Source organism: Crinia signifera, chromosome 2 (genome assembly GCF_055691185.1).
Source record: "Crinia signifera chromosome 2, ASM5569118v1, whole genome shotgun sequence".
Lineage (NCBI taxonomy): Eukaryota > Metazoa > Chordata > Amphibia > Anura > Myobatrachidae > Crinia > Crinia signifera.
The window spans coordinates 27,490,690-27,513,288 of record NC_139218.1 but is presented as its reverse complement, the minus strand read 5'-3'; the positions used below and the strand labels follow the sequence as shown (position 1 = coordinate 27,513,288).

The 22,599-nt window shown below is 45.9% G+C and overlaps 1 protein-coding gene and 3 non-coding genes across 7 annotated transcripts; all 4 read right to left on the bottom strand.

The window, feature by feature from the left end:
* Nucleotides 1–8,978: 8,978 nt before the first annotated feature.
* LOC146059530 (uncharacterized) lies at nt 8,979–18,066 on the bottom strand. Of its 4 annotated transcripts, XM_083171849.1 has the most exons (9): nt 17,312–18,066; nt 15,683–15,705; nt 15,447–15,472; nt 14,564–14,622; nt 13,048–13,101; nt 12,578–12,633; nt 12,345–12,368; nt 11,812–11,833; nt 8,979–11,031 (listed from the first exon to the last, which is right to left on the bottom strand). In XM_083171849.1, the coding sequence occupies exons 2-9, from the start codon at nt 15,683–15,685 to the stop codon at nt 11,024–11,026; spliced, it is 252 nt and encodes an 83-aa protein (XP_083027975.1). In that variant the 5' UTR covers nt 15,686–15,705; nt 17,312–18,066; the 3' UTR covers nt 8,979–11,023. The 4 variants fall into 4 exon arrangements, with proteins under 4 accessions (XP_083027975.1, XP_083027972.1, XP_083027973.1 ...); XM_083171846.1 differs by lacking the exon at nt 8,979–11,031 and having other exon boundaries at nt 11,038–11,833; XM_083171847.1 differs by lacking the exons at nt 8,979–11,031; nt 17,312–18,066 and adding an exon at nt 14,017–14,038 and having other exon boundaries at nt 11,038–11,833; nt 15,683–17,305.
* LOC146061838 (small nucleolar RNA SNORA8) lies at nt 12,415–12,553 on the bottom strand. The gene has a single exon (XR_014471285.1). It is a non-coding gene; the product is annotated as a small nucleolar RNA SNORA8 (small nucleolar RNA).
* On the bottom strand, nt 14,342–14,478 carry LOC146061841 (small nucleolar RNA SNORA8). The gene has a single exon (XR_014471287.1). It is a non-coding gene; the product is annotated as a small nucleolar RNA SNORA8 (small nucleolar RNA).
* On the bottom strand, nt 14,691–14,816 carry LOC146061851 (small nucleolar RNA SNORA18). Its single transcript, XR_014471296.1, has one exon. It is a non-coding gene; the product is annotated as a small nucleolar RNA SNORA18 (small nucleolar RNA).
* Nucleotides 18,067–22,599: the final 4,533 nt, after the last annotated feature.

Sequence of the window (22,599 nt, the reverse complement as noted above, 5' to 3'; positions counted from 1 at the left end):
AAATATGGTCGCTGGGCGACCATATTGCCAGCGATGGGAGTGTGCACCGGCGATAAATTGCCGGGTGCGCGCTCCCGTTTTCTGCCCGTAGTGATCGCTGGTCGCAGGAACATGCTCCTGTGACCAGCTCATTTCCACTGCCGGGCTCCCCCGTCAGTTTCTTTTTCATCGGCGACCATCTCTGGTCGCTGATGCAAACGGGGCACCGACCGATATATCGCTCGGCGAAATATAGCCCCGTGTGTACAGGGCTTTAGTCCATGTAACTGTCCATCAAGAGCTTAATCTCCCCTCTAGTTTGACTAAGCTCATGATGGACAGTTGATCCATTAAATGTTTTTCAATTTTCATTTAATTCTCATTTTGAGTGATAAAAATCACCATTCCTTTTAAGGCATATCTATAAAAAGTTACTTTTTAAACGTAATAACTATGCAAATTATTTATAAAGAGTGCCCCAGAAAAGACAGTCTTTTCTTGCACCCTTGTGCAAGGTCCCCTTCTTAACTGAGATACACACGGTGCCATGGTATTCCCATCCTGAATACATACAGTGTCATGGTATGCCCATCGTGTATACTGATAAGATACACACGGTGCCATGGTATGCCCATCCTGAATACATACAGTGTCATGGTATGCCCATCGTGTATACTGATAAGATACACACGGTGCCATGGTATGCCCATCCTGAATACATACAGTGTCATGGTATGCCCATAGTGTATAGTGATGAGATACACACGGTGCCATGGTATGCCCATCCTGTATACACACAGTGCCATGGTATGTAATGAATCCCTCAGGGTGCCTGTAGCGTTACATAAGATCCTCTCCACACCCGGAGGAGCAGCTTCTCCTGTGAGACTGTACTTGGCTGCTGTTCTGTAATATGAAGCCACAGCAGGAGTGTCAGCACAACGCCATTAGGGAGAGATTACATCCACATAATCCAAAATACAGCAGAGTGAATTAATCTGGGTGCTTTGTATTTCAAAACCCCTTAATGTAAATATATATACAGGACGGGTTATACGGTAGCTGCCAATATCTGATAAAGGTACAGCCACAATAGAAAATTATTCAATCACTTCTATTTATAGGAATATTCACATACATTTCCCCCTTTCCCCCTAATTCTCTGATGGTGTCTCCCCCCTATTCTTTTTCCCCGTCCTTTTTTCTATTGACATTCCCCAAAAATGGGTGTCACAGTATCTCTTATCAGAATCAGCTTTATTGGCCAGGTATACTTGGAATTTGGTTTGGATTGCTGTGCAGCAGCCAGGGTGGTAACAGGCAAAAAAACTGTCACAGTACAGAGGTGTATATAACACGTACAGATATGCACTAGATCAGGCATGTCCAAAGTCAGGCCCGGGGGCCAAATGCGGCCCGTGCTGTAATTTCAAGCGGCCCGCAGCCTCCAGCTGGAAGCAGGCAGAGCATTAGCTGTGGGAAGCACAGCACAGGACACTAAAGGTGGTGCTCCGGCGAGCGCGCCTTTACCTTGCTGTCTGCTGCAGTGAGGAGGTGCCGGCCGCCACAGTCAGATGTGTTTGGTGTCCTACCCCTGATGCTGCAATTGTATATCACCCTACTCCACAATCACAGTGACAGCAGTGTTTGGGGAGGGGGGCAGCATGGGGGAAGCTTTCTCCCGTAACATGCAGAGCGGAGGAGGGCAGCAGCGGGAGCCCAAGCATCTCCTCTCCTTGCAGTGCCTGCTTTGCCTCTCCTTCCCCTGGCTCACACAAGGGGCTGGGAAACATACAGAGAAGGGAGGGGGCAGAGTGGGGGACATACTTTGAAGGAGGGTCAGGCTAGGGGACATACAGTGAATGGAGGCAGTGACGGAGATTCAGAGAAGGGGGGGCAGGCTGGGGGAAATACAGTGAAGGGGCAGGCTGGGGGAAATACAGTGAAGGGGCAGGCTGGGGGAAATACAGTGAAGGGGCAGGCTGGGGGACATAGAGTGAATGGGGGACATACAATGAAGGAGGGGCAGGCTGGTGGACATACAGTGAATGGGGGCAGGCTGGGGGAAATACAGTGAAGGGGCAGGCTGGGGGACATACAGTGAAGGGGCAGGCTGGGGGACATACAGTGAATGGAGGCAGTGATGGCCATTCAGAGAAGGGGGGAGCAGGGGCAGGCTGGGGGACATAGAGTTAATAGGGGCAGAGTGGGGGACCATTCTGATGTGGTTAATGATTCAAAGAATGTCAGGCTGAATGGTCAGCCCCCCACATTTACACTTCACCAAATCTGGCCCTCGTTGCAAAAAGTTTGGACACCCCTGCACTAGATGTATCCGGATGGGGGACATGGGGAACATATATTTACTGAGCTGTATAGCACCCAGGTAGGTGCTGGACGGGGGTCCAGACAGGCATTTACCCGACATCGGGATCCCGACTGTCAAAACACTGACAGACGGGTTCCCGACGGCCACCTACTATTCTCCCTCGTGGTGGTCCACGACCCCCATAGAGGGAGAATAGAATAGGTGGTGAGCGCAGCGAGCCACCGTGCACGCAGCGTGGCCAGCCCGCCGACTGTCGGACCTATACCCCACCCAGGCAGCCGTTCAGTGGCACCACTTGGTGACTGCAACAGCCAGATAGGTAGACAGTATAACAGTACAGATATGGGCACACTTGCCTACCTGACCCTCTCCATGCGGGAGAAAATGCTCTGTTCCTGGACTTCCCTGGTAATGTAGGATTGTCATCACCTGTGGTGAAACACCTTTACCTAGCTCCCCACAGGTGACGGCAATCCTACATTACCAGGGAAGTCCAGGAACAGAGCATTTTCTCCCGCATGGAGAGGGTCAGGTAGGCAAGTATGGATATGGGACATGACAGGGGTGACACAGGTTACATATTTGGCTAGCAGCACAGATCCTAGGCAGCCATCAGTGGCGCCATCTTTATGTTGCTGCTCACAGGGCAGCAGTGGAGGGGCTCAGCAGGCTAGCGTGGGTGGTTGCAAAGTGGGAAGTCAGTGAGGGTGGGGGTTAGTCTGTGAGGCCGGTTTTGGGCTGCCCCTGATAGTGTAGTGGTACCTTGGGGGCCTGCAAGGCCGTAAGTCCGCATGTGCCGCAGACGGGGGTGGGGGGGTCCTGCTGCTGCGGCCATGTTGTCATCTGTGTATACTTGCTATCAAATTGATTGTATTCATATACTATCTTTCTGATGCCGTATTTTGTGCTGATAGTTATTTAAAAAAAAAAAATAGCTATAGATATAAGAACGACACGGATAGCATTTATTGAATAATGACTGATGTGGACATAAATTTATTGTCAATATTGTTAATACTTTAGAAATATTGATTCTTTTCTTTATTATGATTCAAACGAATATTGCATATGTTAACAAATCTGTGCGCATCGATAGGTCACATTCATATTGTACATATATTGTTGTTTTTGACAAATATATTGTAAGGTGAAAGCATAATTAAAAAAAAAATAATAGCAAGGTGTAACCAAGCACTGAAGGGACACCTGCTGTGTACAGCAGCACCGGCGTGGTTCACAGCCAGATCCAAGTGACCACTGCTCTTCCAACAGAGCTATGTGGCAAAGCCGCTGCAGTTAGTTCGCTCTATTCCTGGAACCCTGGTAACACCTGCAATATTTATTATTTATTTATTAAGTTTCTTATATAGCGCAGCATATTCCGTTGTGCAATAGGGAACAGGATGGCTCTCACCTGGTACCGCTCAGCATGCGCTGCAGCAAGCAATGGTGCACCCGCTCCAGCTGTTGGGTTGTGAGATGTGTCCGCAGGTGGCTGAATGTCATGAGTCTGAACCACCAGCCATCATCACACAGTGGAGCTGGAGCTCTGCCACTTCACTGTGGGCTCCGTTTCCTGTAGACCGACAGAGTGCTATATATAATTCTGGATGTCGTACCTGTGGGGTGCAACAAACTCTATCTTCCCTCCTGGTGATTGGGATGAACTTACACTTCTGGTTGGAATTGGACATTTTATTTCCCCACCTCCCTCATGAATCATCGGAAAAAGTTAGTCAGCAGTGACAGTTCAGTTGTGAAATCAGGGCAGGGGATGTATAGGGTCCCATCCAATAGACGTTCATTTTGGACGTAAATTAGGACAAGCACATGGGAAATAAGGAAACACAAATGTGAGCGGACCAAGGTCTGCGCAAAAGGAGGCAGCTGGGATGTGCACTCTTTAGGGGTATTCTTCCTCACCCCAAATAGATAGATACAAGACAAAGTGGACAGAGTACCCTTCACCAGCGCTTCAATATCAATAAAAAATTATACTTCCCCTTTCTTTTTCCCAATTCGAAGGGGGTGTGGGGGGGGGGGGGGGGGCAGGTTATCCTCAATAATCAGAGGTGGTTAAATCCATATGCGGAGAAAGAACATCATCATAGTGAAATACAGTTTAATGATACATTCAATACAAGGTACATCGAAATACTTCTAAAAGCAGGCAAAAAGAGAGGGGGGATTTTATATAATTTTCCCCACATATACTTTCACAGAAAAAGGCAATCTGAGCACACAAAACATAAAGTGTCTCTGATGGTGGAAATGGGTAGCCAGAAAACTTTTACCATTGGTGTTGGAACTGAGTCGCGAGAAACAGTTCAGATAGGGATTGTTTATCAGAGCAGCAGCCCGGGCAGCTTGTATCTGGAAGCAATCCTGGTAATGTAATCGGCCAATCGTCTCCTCCACCAGGGGCACGCCAACACGTTTCAACCAGCGAAGTGGTCTTTTTCAAGGCTCCTGAATGATCTGTGTGCTGTTTTGGTCCGGTATAAATACGCTGTGTCCTTCGTACTTCCGCTTTAAACCGGAAGTTTTGCGGTTGCCATGGTTACTGTGTTACGGCGAAAGAAGCTCCCCGCAGTGTCCGTCTCAAAAGGCAGTCATTCAGTAGTTCCGTAAGATGTCGACAGCGCTGTAGGTCCCGGTTGGACCACCGGTAACCTTAGGCGCTTGCGCCTCCTACTTCCGCCCTTATTATACTCTGAGTCCGTCTGTGGGCTTCCGCCCTTACTGTCCGTTATTTATCTTAAGATTATAAGAGAAAAAAGTGACGATCAGTGATTTCAGCAGCAAGTACAATCTTAATAGCAGCAAATACAATCCCAATAGCAGCAATACGTATAATACATAAAAAGATAGAAAAATAATAAAATGCATAAAAGGGGGCGGGCATAAATAGGGGGCGGGCATAAAAACGGAGGGGGACATTAAAAATCCAGCTAATACATTTCATAAAAACCATTTAAGCTCGAAATCGGCGTTGAGGCCGTTGGGTTTTAATGTATTAAAATCATAGATAAGCCTCATCTCTGTTTTGGCTAATTGGGTGTCCATATCCCTCCTTCTTCTATCGCCTTCTACTAATTTAAATCCCAGAAAATTCTTTATATGGGCAGGGGAACAGTCATGCTGTATTTTAAAATGTTGGGAGAGAGAATGGGTATCTAAGCCCTTTTTAATATTTCTTATGTGCTCTCCCAACCTAATTTTAAGGGGCCTCGATGTACGGCCTATATAAAAGAGGTTGCAGCTACATTCAATAATATAAACTACATTTTTTACGTTGCAGGTAATGAATTCTTTTATCTTTCTGTTGACTCCATTTATTGTGATTTCTCCAACTTTTTTAGAATTTGATATATTAGGGATATTTTTACATCCTATGCAGGATCCGCATCTGTGGAAACCCACAGTGCGGATACCTCGTCTCACATTATTGACTGGGTATATACTTTTTGTTATGGAGTTACCTATATTGGAGGCCTTTCGATAAATAAATTTTGGTTTGTTGGGGAGCATCGTGCCAATAACTGGATCTTGTTTCAAAATGGCCCAGTTCTTTTTAAAGGATTTTTCAAGTTTTTTATGTTGTACACTATAGTCTGTTATAAATGCCCATTTTAAGTTCTCATCTTTCTCTTTCTTTTCTTTCTCGTTAACATCCGGACATGATGGTGTAGGTTTTTCTTGCAGGAGTGTTCTTCTATCTATTTTCTTTACACTCTCTATGGCTTCTTCTACAGTTTCTTTCTTGTATCCACTATTTTTGAATCTCTCCCCCATAATCTTAGCCTGTGTCTCGAATATAGTCTCCTCCGTACAATTCCTTTTTATCCTTTTTAGCTGTCCCATCGGAATGGAGTTGAGCCAGTTGTCATGATGACAACTGCTCAAATGGATATAGCTCCCGGAATCTGTAGGTTTAGTATATGATTTTGTTTTTAAAATGTTATCTTCACAGTATAGGGTTATGTCTAAAAAATCCACACTTGTCTTGCTTATATTAAATGAAAAATTTATGTTAAGATCATTGATATTTAGGTAGCAGCAAAAGTCTTTAAGAGAGTCCTCATCCCCGGCCCATAAAAATAGCACATCATCTATATATCGGGTCCAGGACACCAGGTTCGCCCCATATGGGTTGTTATTCCATATACGCTCCAGCTCCCATTGGCCCATGAAGATATTTGCGTAACTTGGGGCGAACCTGGTGCCCATAGCTGTGCCGACCCGCTGCAGAAAATAGTCCCCTTTGAACATAAAATAATTATTTGATAAAATGAAAGCAACACCCTCAATTAAAAACTCCTGAAGGTTTACACTTAAGGTACTTCTTTGTAAACATGTTGTTATAGCTTGTATTCCTTCACTATGGCCAATTATAGTGTACAGGGACTTTACGTCCGCTGTCACTAGGAACATGTTCTCTCTCCATTCAAAGGTAGGTATTTTCTGGAGTAAATCCTTCGTATCTCGTAAATGGGATTTGTTAGTTAAAACGAGGGGCTGTAAATGATAATCTATAAATTCTGACAAATTTGCTGTTACCGAATTAATCCCAGCTACAATTGGACGTCCGGGTGGCTGGATGGGATCCTTGTGGACCTTCGGGAGTATATAAATAACGGGAGTTACAGGTTCCGGGGTCCATAGAAACTTAGCCTCATTTTCTCCTATGGTTTTGAGCTCTTGATGTTTCTTTATGAGTTTTTGGAGGTCTTCCAATATTCTTTTTGTTGGGTCACTTCTAAGTTTTTGATACGTTACTGTGTCTCCCAATTGTCTGTAGACTTCTGTTTCGTACCATATGGAGTCCATGACCACCACCCCGCCCCCCTTGTCCGCCGGTTTAATGACGAGATTAGTATTCTCTCGTAGATCCTTCAGGGCATTTCTCTCCCCCATGTTTAAGTTGGAGTGTTTAATTTTCGTATCCAACCTCCTGACATCCTCTTGTACCATGGTGCAAAATGTATTGATGTAATTGCCTTTCATGTGGGCCGGATAGAAGATTGATCTTGGTTTAAAGGATGTTACGGATATATTCTCTGGTTCCTCAGGATTGGGTGTATTTTCTTTATAGAAAAAATTTTTAAGACACAACTTCCAGGCAAACTTATTAATATCTACGAACGTAGTAAATTTGTTGATAGGGGCTGTTGGTGCATACTTAAGTCCTTTTTCAAGAACCTTCGTTTCATGAGCAGTGAGGGTGTGGGTGCTGATATTGAATATTTTTACGTATCCTTTTTCCATAGATTGTTCATCAGTTGATGGATTTATTTCCTGGTTAGGTTTCTTTCGAATCCTCTTCCTCCTTTTTCCTTTTCTGTTTTTCTGTCCTCTTTTTCCTCTGTGTGTAGCTTTCATCTGTCCCGATTCTTGTATCTTCTTCTCTCTAAAAAAGACGACGAGTCCTTATCTAATGGGGCAAAACGGTTGCCTTTTCTCCAATTTTGGTCACTTCCTTCATATGGAGGTCTTCTTTCTCTTCTTCTGACTGTTCCCCTGCCCATATAAAGAATTTTCTGGGATTTAAATTAGTAGAAGGCGATAGAAGAAGGAGGGATATGGACACCCAATTAGCCAAAACAGAGATGAGGCTTATCTATGATTTTAATACATTAAAACCCAACGGCCTCAACGCCGATTTCGAGCTTAAATGGTTTTTATGAAATGTATTAGCTGGATTTTTAATGTCCCCCTCCGTTTTTATGCCCGCCCCCTATTTATGCCCGCCCCCTTTTATGCATTTTATTATTTTTCTATCTTTTTATGTATTATACGTATTGCTGCTATTGGGATTGTATTTGCTGCTATTAAGATTGTACTTGCTGCTGAAATCACTGATCGTCACTTTTTTCTCTTATAATCTTAAGATAAATAACGGACAGTAAGGGCGGAAGCCCACAGACGGACTCAGAGTATAATAAGGGCGGAAGTAGGAGGCGCAAGCGCCTAAGGTTACCGGTGGTCCAACCAGGACCTACAGCGCTGTCGACATCTTACGGAACTACTGAATGACTGCCTTTTGAGACGGACACTGCGGGGAGCTTCTTTCGCCGTAACACAGTAACCATGGCAACCGCAAAACTTCCGGTTTAAAGCGGAAGTACGAAGGACACAGCGTATTTATACCGGACCAAAACAGCACACAGATCATTCAGGAGCCTTGAAAAAGACCACTTCGCTGGTTGAAACGCGTTGGCGTGCCCCTGGTGGAGGAGACGATTGGCCGATTACATTACCAGGATTGCTTCCAGATACAAGCTGCCCGGGCTGCTGCTCTGATAAACAATCCCTATCTGAACTGTTTCTCGCGACTCAGTTCCAACACCAATGGTAAAAGTTTTCTGGCTACCCATTTCCACCATCAGAGACACTTTATGTTTTGTGTGCTCAGATTGCCTTTTTCTGTGAAAGTATATGTGGGGAAAATAATATAAAATCCCCCCTCTCTTTTTGCCTGCTTTTAGAAGTATTTCGATGTACCTTGTATTGAATGTATCTTTAAACTGTATTTCACTATGATGATGTTCTTTCTCCGCATATGGATTTAACCACCTCTGATTATTGAGGATAACCTGCCCCCCCCACCACCACCGAATTGGGAAAAAGAAAGGGGAAGTATATTTTTTTTATTGATATTGAAGCGCTGGTGAAGGGTACTCTGTCCACTTTGTCTCACATGGGAAATAAGTCTTAAGTGCATCAGGGTACAGGACACTGAAGCAATTATCAGTGTGGCACAGATATATTTATATATATTCTTAGAAAAGCACATGAGGAGAGAGGGCCCTGCTCATGAAAGCTTACATTCTAAAGGGGATGTTAGAACGGGGTGACACAGAAGAGTGAACATAAACCGGTTAGGATGAGAGACGGTTGAGATTTATGCAGGAGAGTGCAAAGATGATCAGCTCAGTCTTCGATATTTAAGTCTAAAAAAATCACTAGGTCATCCAAGAATATATAACAGACAGTTGGAGATATGAGTGAGGATAGAGGGAGAGAGCTCAGGAGATGTAGTTTCAGTATCAGCATAGATGTGATAGTGGAAGCAGACTGAGCTCACCCAGAGAGGAGATATAGAGATGAAGAGGACCAAGAACAGATCAGCACTGTAATAACAGCAGGCTAGTATCCCAAGTACATCCAGTCACAGACCAGTCACTTCTGTGGCAATTTTGGGCTGCAAATTCTAATAAATATTTTTGGTTTTTAGTGAGCCAATTTCCCATTACCTTAATGCGAAATGGTGCGATTTTACAGATTTTTAGGGCTGGGAAATGTTGCAACTTAAGTGTTTGATTCAGGTTTGGAAGAAAAAAAAAAAAAAAAGCATGGAACTGGGCAAAACCATGCTGCTGCAGGGGCAGATGCAACATTGGAGTTAGATTATGCTGGATTATATTATTCTGCACATGGTGAATATCAGCTTTTTAAATGTAGCACAAAATTTTAGATCTCAGTTTGAGCAAGTCACCCAAACCCAAGTTCTGTGCACATAACATCTGCCCCACCTGCAGTGCAGCATTGTTTTGCCAAGTTGTCAGCTTTACATACAAACCTTATTACTGCCGCCTGGATTCATCGAGATTGCTCACTAGTGTCTTTTACTTTTACAAATCCCACATGCAGCATTTACAGATCAGCTTATTATGGATGAGTGGAGTAGCCCAAAAGTCACACAGTATAGCCATAAGACACCAGCAACATTGTATATGAGTATATTAAACCCGCACACAAGTCACAACACACTTGTATTTTTGCAGACACTTCTCCCCCAAACAGTCCACTAGCCGAATACCACCATCGCTCAAGCTACGCAGTATACCTGCAAGTCCACACTTCTGGGACCAGTGACGCTGCTAACAAAACTGCCTGTCGTTTTCCCATCATTAGACAGGAGCATGGTGGGATGGATACACATACCTGGGAAACTCAGTTGGTTGCATTTTATCATGTTCAGCCTTTGAATGCTTAACAAATTTGTCGCATGTAAAAGTTGCCAAGCAAACTTTTTATTCATCATATTGACCTTTAATGTTCACCTTTCATAAGGAATTATATTTTGCACTGTTTATCTGAATTTATATGAAGAGGAACTGGCATATTTTAGCACTCAAAGGGTTAAATAAGGAATTACAGGTTGAGTGTCCCATATCCAAATACCACACATTCCAGAAAGTGCATTTTCTGCTAAAACCACTGAGGATATGATGATATGTAACGGTTACTAAATATGTGCAAGAAAATCACTGCTTCGCATTCAAAGTCAGTACCTAAGATTGTACACAAATGTCATTTCATGTACAAATGTGTGTATATACAACATAAGACACATTGAAATAAATATTCTGAAATACAGAATACTCCTTAATCAGTTACCTAAAATTCTGGTCCCGAGCACTCTGGATAAGGGATACTCAACCTGTACCATTTCATCCTAAAGATTAGTGTTGAACTGGAAATGCTCACAATTCTTTGCTTTCATTTAACACGAGTGAACATTTTTTGTATGAGAAGTGTCAGCAATATGATCAGAAACCGAACCACTGCACAGATGCATTTGCGGACTGGGAACAGCATTGGTGACAAAATCACAAGAAACAAGGTTTCAGAATAAGTTTTATTCCAGAATCAGGAAAACAAACATTAGATCTGTTCCACATGATTGTTCTGCCCAACAGCTATGGTGCTTCACAACTCTAGAGGAGAAAGAATGGGAAAAGTTATTTCACTTCAGTGACGCTAAATGCACAAGACTACAGAACCATAGACATTCAGTATTGATACAAGCTAGTATCAACGGGGAAGCCAAACCAGTCATGTTTTCCAAGTCACACGTAGATCTGTAGAATGTGTGTTAGGAATGACTGCACCTGTGCACCAGCTAGGCAGTTTGGGAAACCATGGGCTGTTAGATCTTGAAGACTGGTTTGTCCAGCTCTGCACATGCTTAGTCACACCCAGGGGGCGGAAGCACTCCGAGTTAACACTACCTCCTCCCTATAGGGTGAACAGGACCCAGGTGCATATGAGTATATAAACTCAGACCAACCCAGGTATTTTCAGAAAACTTCACACCACACATCGACCCGGCAACAACCGGGGTCAGACCAGAGTCATATGTGCAATGTTAAAGGGAATACTGCAACCTGGAGGGAAACATGAGCACTGAAGGGCTAGGGGGAACAAAGACTACTGGTGTCCACACTACAGAACTATCCACATTAGGAGCCCATTCAAGTCTAACAAGTATAATGAGCTTACAGATCACACAGCACAGGGGAGGCTGCTATTGTTTACAATGTAACAGAACGTATCACCGCTATGAAAGTCCATAGCTCACATGGGAGTGGCTACAGTATCCGGTAGGGGTTAATAATCTTGGTCGTTGTGTAAGAACAGCTGGGGTAAGCCAGAGAAGCTCTGTGACATGACCACTAGGCTACATGCAGACAGAATGGTGTACTGGCTAACTGTACCTTGGTAGACTTCTCCTTCAGCCTGTATGGAGGGAAAGGAGAATGGATTAGAGTCCGGTTTATACTAATGGTGTCATACATCTGCAGAGCATTTGTTCACCAGAAGGCTCTGTGCTGTAGTAATGACAGCACACATTTATACCCTCTGAGGCTTTACTCTCAGGTCATGTCCACAGCGAGTCAGAAACTGGGGGTTCTGGCAGCTTTGGTAATGACCATGCAAAGTGCACATGCAAGACAACAGAACCATTCATGCACCCAGGAAGGTCAGCCAGCGCTAAGCAGGACCGTATGCAAAGCTTAATGCAGCCATTGTTGCAGCTAGACCCCACTAGGGTCTTTAATATGAGATGGTCATTCATTATATGCAATACACATTACAGTCCATGTTTAAGATGTGTATGACTTTAAAACCTCATTTAATTAGGGTTACCCATCTGAACTCATGTACGGTACTGAGCCATTACAGTTTAGTAAACTATGGCCCATTTTATCAAGAATGGGTATTCGGGTAGTAAATTAGTGCCATTTACCTGTTCTGGTCCAAGGATTGTCACCTGTGAAGGAAAACAAACAGTTTAATATATAGGATTACAGGATGAGAGGTGTATCAGCGTTAATACCAGGTGTACAAGCACATGAGGCTTGGAAACCAACGATGCCAGTCACTGATTTATTATTGCACTGGTCAATGAACACCGCAATAGGAGACAGCCATTGGGTGCAGATACCGTTCAGTGCATGGATGTACATGTGGTCATCTCACCTCGCCAGGGCAGGAAACACCAACCGCTCCAGAACCTGCAAGAACTGCTCCAGAACCTGTAAGATGCAGATAAGTATCTGGTTACTACACAGCAGGAGGCAGTTCAGTATTGTACAGCTAAGTGGCTATTAGTTGCTCATCTGTTGGCCACAAATTGTAAAACCTTTACTTGACACTTTAATGTACATTATACATTCAATTTGTGGAAGGACAAAGTTTCTTTAGGCTGTGTATATAAAACAAATGCATTCCAAGCGTCAGATATGAACTACCCAATCTATGTTACATTGACAATAGCTATGGGCTAACTGCTGCACATAGTCAGTTCTAATCAGATAGATCGTTGGCTCACTCCTCAGTCACACAGCAGTTGAACATGATATCATCACATGAACTGAAGTATGACAGCAGTTTTGGTAACCTAGTACTAGGCATCATAATCAGAACTACACACATGTACTGAAGCTTACCTGTATCTTCATAAAGGTGGTGCTCTTTCCAAGACCGGAGTAGGTTCACAGTATCTAAATTAAAGCAAGAGAAAGATCTAGGTAAGTCAAAACTTACCATACAAAAGTCAGCTCTAGATCATCTGTGAGGGGTTCCCAATGATGTGAGTTTAGGTCAAAGGCACCCAACTGAAATACTAACATTAAGCTGCAATGGTGGAGTTCTTCCACTGTATACATTAAGGTGTTTCTATACACGAAAACTACAATAGCAGGAAAACCTGCCCTAGATGATGCATTGGCTATTTAGTAAAACAATTATGTTAGTTATGTCTGATTACAGAGTTGGTACATTCTGCCCAGTTTGTAGTTACCCAAACCCATATTGGCCATTTCTGCATAGTTTAAGTCTAATTTTTGGAAACTGCCACAACAAAAATGTTATTGGTTTGGTGCCTGGCTGCTATGCCAACACTACACCCCAGTGTCAGCCCTGTGTCTCCTATGGAGTGAAGAATAAAGAATAGTGGCAGCTGCCTTGTGTACATTGATCTCATCTCCCACCAACACATGAACCATGTGGTCAGCAGCACCAATGGGCCCTGCAATTTGGGTAAATGAGAGGACTAAAGTGTGTATCTAGGATGGGCTGGCAGAAGGCCTGAATGGGGTAGTGAGCAGATCACCACAGCAGTGCTGCCATTTCTACCAACTGAAAGTGTACAAACAAACACTATATATACATAGCAACTTGATTTGCTTTATAGCACAGATAAGAGGGCCAGTCCACAGTATACAAGTGCATGACAGGAACTCTGGTTCTCACAGTATCACCTCTATGAAAGACCATAGGGCACACGTAGTGGCTATAGTATCCTGTAGTGGATTATAATTTTGGTCACAGCGTAAGAGCAGCTGGTGTTAGCCAGAGAAGCTCTCTTTGAAGTGACCAGCATGATACATAAACAGAACTGTACTGGCTGGTTATACCTTTGTTGACTTTTCCTTCAGCCTGTATGGAGGTAAAGGAGTTTGATAAGAGACCAATTTATACAAGTGGCATTATATACACGGGGCAGAGCATTAATCAGTTTGAAGGTTTTCCTGTAATCACTCAAACAGGCAAGTCCAACCTTGACTGTATTGCGGTTGTGAAACTACACATCCCAGCATGACTTAATAGGAAAACGGTGGCAAGGCATGATGGGAATTGTAGTCTTAAAGCTGGAGGGCCATAGTTTGGACATGCATGGCCTACATGAGAATTTCCAGAGTTAAAAAAAAAAAAGTTTAGCAGGATATATTATAGAATAAGATTTGTATCAGCATAAATACCAGGTTTACAAACACATGAGGCTTGGAAACTAACGATGCGTTACTGATTTAATATTGCACCAATTAATGAACACCACAACAGGAGGAAGCCATTGGGTGAAGATACCGTACAGTGCGTGAATGTACAAGATCTCACAATAGGTTTGTTTAGAAACAAGACCAGATACACTAAGGCATCACAGAAATAGTGCTTAATAATTACCTGCATCTTCATAGAGCTGGTTACACTTCACCCCAGCATCCAAAATTGGATCACGGCATCTAGAACAAAGCAGATGACAATTAAGTCCCAGCCAAGCAGAACATACAGAAGCTTGTGTGTCAATGGGTGATGTTATGCAGTCATAACCATCTAATAACCACAATTAGAAAGTAACACAAACTGCAACCTTTATCTCTGAGGCGTTTCCAACGATATGAACTTACATCAAAGTACCATCGGGATAGACCTCAGCCACCAGACTGGCTTCACAACACACTATTGGAGTAGACTGCATCTCACTTAAATCTCCCTCACATTTTCTGTTCATGTGAACCATGTCTTTAGATTACCATGACCAAGCAAAATGAAGACCGGCTCCTGAATTAGGCACATTTAGCAAATTCAATCTTGCCTGCTCAATGAACTCCTATACATAGTTTCCATTAATCACCATTGTGTACACCAGGGGGCAGTATAAGAGGGGTCCTATGTGCAGACCACATCTGTTGTACATTAGTATACTGAACATTCCCAGTGAGAGCTGTTGCACCAACACAGATTTCAGGGAGGCAAGCAATTAAACACTTGTGCATGACATGTGGTCTGGACTGCAGGTGTGATTGTTGCCAGGTTGGCTGCGGGCACACAGATGTGTCAGCCGCTGCTCTGCTAATGTGTTGTGAGCTTGGGCATAAGATAACAATGCCATCACTACACTTTATTTGATGTCAAAACTCCAGCAACCATTGCATGACCGGCTTATGTCCATGAGCAAGTTCAAGTAAGTCACCTTGCATATTTGTTTAAATTCTATGTACAAGACTTTGTAGGGCAGACCAACATTCGCAAGAAATTAAATACACAACAGCATTGGTGTAATTACCTTTTTAGCCACATTACACACAGCACCTGAGGAAGACAAAAACACAAGTGTTAGCAGCACTCTAATAACGGTGTTCGGTGCTTTAGGGCTTACTAAATGAGCTGTTCAGTTAGGCACCTGTCACTCACACTGGGTCAGAGCAGTTGAACATTTGCCAGTCATCACAACAGTTAAACCGCATGAGAACAGTCATCCACTCAAGTGAAGGACTGGCAACAGCTAAAGGGTAAACTCACCATAGGCCTTTTGAAGTCAGCACCTAAAATGTGAGGAAACAAAAGTTATTGCGATAAGGGGGATGTTCATCTTGTCTCTAAAAACAATCCCAGTAAAAAGTCCCAGTATGGCAAGAGGTGCTGCCAACTTAGATACATCCCCAAAAACATACAGACACAGCAGATTATGAGTCATGGGCTCCAGCAAACCAGTTCCACCTCCATTTACAGCTCTACAGACCTTTTACCTGCTGTAGTCCAAAATAAAAAATGTAAACTTTATTGGAAGTATTGATGGGAATTCTAAGGTCCGGAAAATCGCTAATCAAGTGAGCAGCTCTACTCTCAGCATGTTGCGCTAGAGCAGTGGTTCCCAACCCTGGTCCTCCGGACCCCACACAATAAATTTTCTGCAGGTCTCCACACAATCACAAGTAAAATTTGCTCCACCCATGGATCTCCTAAAATGAGCCAGTGAGTGGACATGTAGGGTGATCTGGAAACCATGAACTGTTAGGGTGGTTTCACACTGTCCGGCTCCTGCCGGACGGTGAAATCCCGCATGGCTTAAAAGCCGTGCCGTCCCTGCAGTGTGTAATGGACAGCTATGTGTCCATTCACACAGGACGGCCACGGCACGGCTACCGGGTAGCAGCCGGATCTTTCCACTGCAGTGTCCGGCTGCCTTGCCGTGGCCGTCCCGTCCTCACAGGTCAGTGTGTGCTGAGGGCGATGGGGGCCTTTCACACACACCGGTCATTTGGTGTCCGGTTTTAGCTCTCCACCGCCTCCAAACTGACGTCACTGCAGTTTTTACCCTCAAGTTTACATAGCACTGGCTCACTGAGCCGGTGCATGTGAAAGAGACAACTGTCAGACAAAAAGCCGGACAAAATGTGTCCGGCTTTTTGCCTTCCGGACAAAACCGGAGTGTGTGAAACCAGCCTAAGGGGTACTTGAGCACAAGTAACCACTGCCTTAGAGCACCGTTAGGCTGGCGAGATACAGATCTCACTCAAATGTAGCAACTCGGTAATATAAAGAGACAGATCTTTTATTGGAATGCCATAAACAGATCAGTGAGCTGGAAGCTACCATAGGTGTGGCATATACACTTAAGGACCCAGACCCTAGTCCGGCTTGGCTTCTTTTCACCCAATTAACTGGGACAACACAATACTCAGCTATTGGACATCCGATTCGTAGTGCGGATTGGATGTCGGACCCAACCCCCTCCCAGTAGTGGGAGCGTGGTTGCATGCAACACACCACGTCAAAGCACTACATGGGATGTATCACATGTAAGCCTACCACCCAGGAAGGTCCAGGGCTGGTCAATGGGGATCGTATGGCTCTACACAGCAGGATATGGCCACCATTACTCAGAAAGCCAATTTAAACTGACCACGAATCAATGGACTGCTGCTTAATGTTTACATATCTTATAGTACAGAAGGCATCAATGTTGCATCAAGACCATGGGACATTTGTCCATCCCCATAAGTAACAACTCCTACCAATCAAGTAGTTGTGGGTTGCAAGAGAAGGTGTTGGTCTCAGCACTTGCATTAGGTCAGCCCCCACATACAGGACAAACCAACAAAACTGCAAGTGCTACTACAGCTGAGGAACAAGCCAACAGCCACTTACCAATGTCACGGCACACAGTCCTCACAGAGGAGCTCCAAGTCACACATGGGCATTTCCAGCATATGCACCTATAGGAAGGGAAGAGTTTAGCACCAAAGTAGTAGTCGCAGCACAGGTGTCAGATGTAGCAGGTCTCATTGCAGTACGCACACCGCCTTCGCCATGATGCTCGCTGTCTGACTGCTGCGACCCCGTTGCTGCCCCGCCTCCGGGCGGCCGCTCTTATCTCATCTCCAGGAGGGAGAGCTCTGCGCAATTGGCCAATTGGAGAGTCGCCATCCCATTACCGCTCTGTCCGCCGGTCAATCAGTGAGGAGACATTCCGTCACCGCCTTATGTTCCGGCCAATCGGGGGTCGCCCCCCACTCACGTGACCAAAGAGTGACAGCCGCCGGTCGAGGTGAATCCGGGTGATGTGTGTAGAAGGCGGAGGCGGGTTCCTTCCCTCCCCCTCATGTTATATAAAGTTTATATACCTCTCATGTGATACACATCCATCCCTTTACCATTTCCATATTTACCAAAGTGCATTTAATTAATTAAACGGCGCCCAGATATTCTACGTACGGCACCGCAGGGAAATCGCATCCCATCGCATCGCCTGGGCCATTATAGCGGCATGCGAAGCGATGCGATTTTTTTTATGTCATTTTTTTAAAAATTATTTTACACAACAATATTGCACCGCATGTCCCGCAAAATCGCATGCGATTTTATAGGGTGTGAGATGCCATGACATTAGGTATACAATAATATGATTGTATGTCCCAAAAATAGATTTAACGCACCCCCCCCCCCCCCACACTATCCACGCCACCCCGAAGCGTGGCCAGCGGCGGAGGAACTCGTTCTCTGACTTTTTTCATTACCCCACCATCCTCGTCGGCATGGAGTTGATTCTATATAGTGTGGCAAGCGCAGCGAGCCACCGAGCCTGAAGCGTGGCGAGCGCAGAGAGCCCCGCGAGGTGATGCCGATTACTTTACATTTATTCCGCGTCCGCTCGCCACGCTTCGGGCTCAGTGGCTCGGCGCTCGCCGACGTGGATAGTGGGGTAATGAAAAAGTCGGAGGACGCGTTCTGCCGCACCTCGCCACGCTTTGCGTTGGCGTGGATAGTGGGGGGGTGCATTAAACCTATTTTTTGGGACACTCATATGATTGTATACATAATGTCATGGCATCACACACCCTATAAAATGACATGCGATCGCATGTGATTAAAAATCACATGAGAGAGCCGTGAATAAATTACATAGGTAAATCGCATCGCACATCGCATGGCCCTAAAATGGCCCATGCGATGCGATGCGATTTCCCTACGCAGAATAGTATGGGAACGCCCAGTGTTTGATAGGCTTCCCTATGAAAATGCCGGGCGGGCCAATGCCTGCTGAGTGCGGGCAGCTGACGTCACACGACGTCACCTGCCCCGTTCTCATAGCCATAACCTTCCATGCCCAGGGGGAGGAGCAAGGTCGGGGCATCCCTTTAATAAGCGCAAATATGAATTATACAGGTTCCTGACTGCACATAGGATGTACTGACAGTTGGTATGGTTGGGAGCTGTCAGAGTTCATACCAACTGTCATTACAGACTATAATGAGCAGTCAAGAACCTGTGTAATTAATATGTGCGCTTATTAAATCGATGCCCCGACCTTGCTCCTCCCCCTGGGCATGGAAGGTCCTTTAGCCCACTACAATTTAGCAACGACCATGATGGTTTGGATGGTCATCAGCGTGTTCTTCACCAATGTTGACGACGGAAGTGCAAGTGATTATCGATGGGAGCAAGACATATTGTTGATGACCATCGAAGGTTTTGGCAATCGATGGTCATCCCTTTTCTATCTATTTATTTACAGTATCTTATATAGCGCAGTGATTAAACAAACTGGGTAGAAACAAACCGACATGGAGGTAGTAGGGCCCTGCTCGCAAGCTTACAATCTATAATTTCTATAAAAATAAAAAACACTATTTGGTTATGCTGTGCAATCAATGTAGGGAAGCCATCTGTCTCTCCCCCTTCACTGGCAAAAGTATTCTACATCAACCATAAACCATCGATAATTATGAATCATCGATGGTTGGTGTACTACAGCTGGGTCAGAGTAACGTCGCATCATCCCGGGATATGTAGCTGATCGTTACTTTATCTCCCATGCGATTATTGCGTATGTGGCCAATGACACCATGCCCAACACAGCCATCAGAAATTGTTGCCCGGGACTGACAAATAGCCCCCCCCCCACATACCCACAAATACAACACACCTATTGTTACACAAAAATATTTTACAATGTGTTCACACTGCCAGCATGAAGAACACAGGTTTTAATTCCCGGGTGAAGCAGTTCTACCCGGTAATTTGCCTTTTAACACAGGTTTTTTTACAGTGTTAGCCTACCCGGGTAAAAAGCAGGGTTAGAGACCGAGGAATTTTGACACGGGTTGAAACGTTCACACTGAAAACCTGTGTTAAAAGGCAAGTTACCAGGTTGGCATGCTTGACCTGGGAATTTGTCTAGCAGTAAGAATGGATTAATAGTCAGATATACTGCCTGTACCCCACTGGTCGGTGCCATCAATTTGATAAAAAAAATAAATAAATAACTAAGTGACAGCAGAGGGGGCATGAGGTGTTACTGCGTTCCTTCAACATATTTCTTTAAAGGTACGCAGTACTACGCTATACCCTCTTACTCCACCACTGATTACAGCCTGCACTGTCACACAAAATCAGCTGGCAATATTGTTACAGCCTGCTCCAACAACCAGCCCCGGCCCCTTGCTAAACATTTTGGTGCCATGTGCCAGAAAAGGAATTGGTGCAGCCCCCCTCCACACACCCACACACATACAAAAAATAAGGACAGTGCGCTCCAAAGGCACATGGCAAAAAGTGTCTGTCTCTGTGTCCAGCGGATGCTATCATGAGTGGGGAGCGGTGGGCAGTAGAGGACCCATGGCTGTGTCCTGTGTTGGGGGGCGGCGGCAGATAGCAGGGGACCTATAGGTCACGTCGGCCTGAAGGAGGCTGCCGTGTGCAGAGGCCAGCGGGCGACCCGCAGCCTTCCGTAGAGTATAGAATGCTGCTCCGGTAGGCGGTGTCAGGCACTTTCTGGAAGAGTTTCCCCATAGTACCCCCCTTTGGCAGCCCTGACCGTGCACCGCGATGCGTAATTTTTTTTCCCAATTGCACACACCATGGTGGCCCTGTGATGGGGTCTGACTGGGGCCTGGAGGGACCACCAAAGATATGACGTGGAGGGGGCCATGCATAAGAGGCTTAACTAAGCATTAGGTCACGGGAACAGGTCCCATCTCCTGAGGCAAAGGAGAGAGCACAGCATGTAATGTAACAAGAATAACAGTGTAATGGGATTAACCCCTTGGGTGGTGGGGTTTTGCTGGGGCAGGACAAACCTACCAGGGCCCACCACAGATCATCAGAATCCGCCTATCCACCTCTCCCCCCTCACCTTCGCTCTGGAGTTAGTACGCCGGAGCTTCCCTGCCGCCTGTCAGTGATCACACAGGCGGCAGGCTCTGGGATTTTTCACGGCAGCTCGGGAGGACTCGGGTGCTTGAACTCTCCCAAGTCCCCCGAGCTGCCCCGAACATCCCGGAGCCTGCCGCCTGTCAATCACTAGAACTAATGGCAGCGGGGGGGCAGGGGAGCTCCGGCGTACAATCGCGGGAGCTGAGGGGGATTGAGGGGACATCAGAGTGGCCAATGGGAGGGTGCCCAGACAGGTGATGCGCCAGTGGCACACACCTTCATTTTAGTGGTATGCCCGGAAATTTTCAGCGCAGCTGAGCCCGAGAAATTTCCGGGCATACCACTCAAGTGGTTAACAGCAGTGACGTGCGGTGAGGACATTGCCTGGGGAGGCACTCACCTCCCCGCACTGCGGGCACAGGCAGCAGGGGGTACATGCGGCAGCCTATTCCCCCCCCCCCGCATTGCCGCGGGCAGGCACAGGCAGCAGGGGGTACATGCGGCAGCCTATTCCCCCCCCCCCCCGCATTGCCGCGGGCGGGCACAGGCAGAAGGGGGTACATGCGGCAGCCTCCCCCCCCCCCCGCATTGCCGTGGGCGGGCACAGGCAGTACATGCAGGAGCCTCTTCCCCCCCCACCACACTGCCGCGAGCGGGCACAGGCCTCTACCCCCCCCCACCGCACTGCCGCGAGCGGGCACAGGCCATCCCCCCCCGGGCGGACTCACCTATCCTCTCCTCGGCTGTGGCTTTCTCCCAGCAGCGCCGGACTCCCCGCTGGCCGCGCTGCTGCATCTTCACCAGGCAAGCCCTGCATGTGTGTGATAGGACAGCGGATCCAGCACTGGATCCGTGCTGGCCCAATCACATCTGGGGGCGTGCATTCATACTGGTGCCCCTGTCATTGCGGCATCAGTATAAGTGCCGCTTCCCCATTCATTTTCAATGGGCTTTTACAGCCCATTGCTGCACCCTGCCTCCTGCCCTCCCCTACCCACCCCCCGCTGCCCGGAGTTTTAATGTTAACAGCGGGAGGCACTACTCCCGCTGCCTCCCACCCTCACATGCAGCAGTATAAGAGGGTGGGAGGCAGCCGGAGAGGTAGAAATTATGAAAATAATAAAATAAGATATATAAATATATCTTCTTTTTATTATTTTCATCATTATGACAGGGGAGGCTCTGCCTCCCCTGACTGCACGTCCCTGGTTAACAGGCACGACTGCACTACGCGATGTGTATAACGAACCATACTGCGTGGTGTAATGTGAATAACAGGAACTACTGTGCGGTGTGATGTGAATATCGGACACTACTGCGCAGTGTAATATGAATAACAGGCACGACTGCACGGTGTCATGTAAATAACGGACATGACTGCACGGTGTCATGTGAATTACGACACTGGGCGGTGTAATGTGAATAATGGACCCTACTGCGTGGTGTGATGTGAATAACGGACACTTCTGCACGGTGTAATGTGAATAACGGACACTACTGCGTGGTGTGATGTGAATAATGGAGACTACTGTGCGGTATCATGTGCATAACGGAGACTACTGCGCAGTGTAATGTGAATATCGCACACTACTTCGTGGTGTAATGTGAATAACGGACACTACTGCGTGATGTAATATGAATAACAGGCATAACTGCACGGTGTCATGTAAACAACGGACACAACTGCACGGTGTCATGTAAACAATGGACACAACTGCACGGTGTCATGTAAACAACGGACACAACTGCAAGGTGTAATGTGATTTACGGACACGACTGCA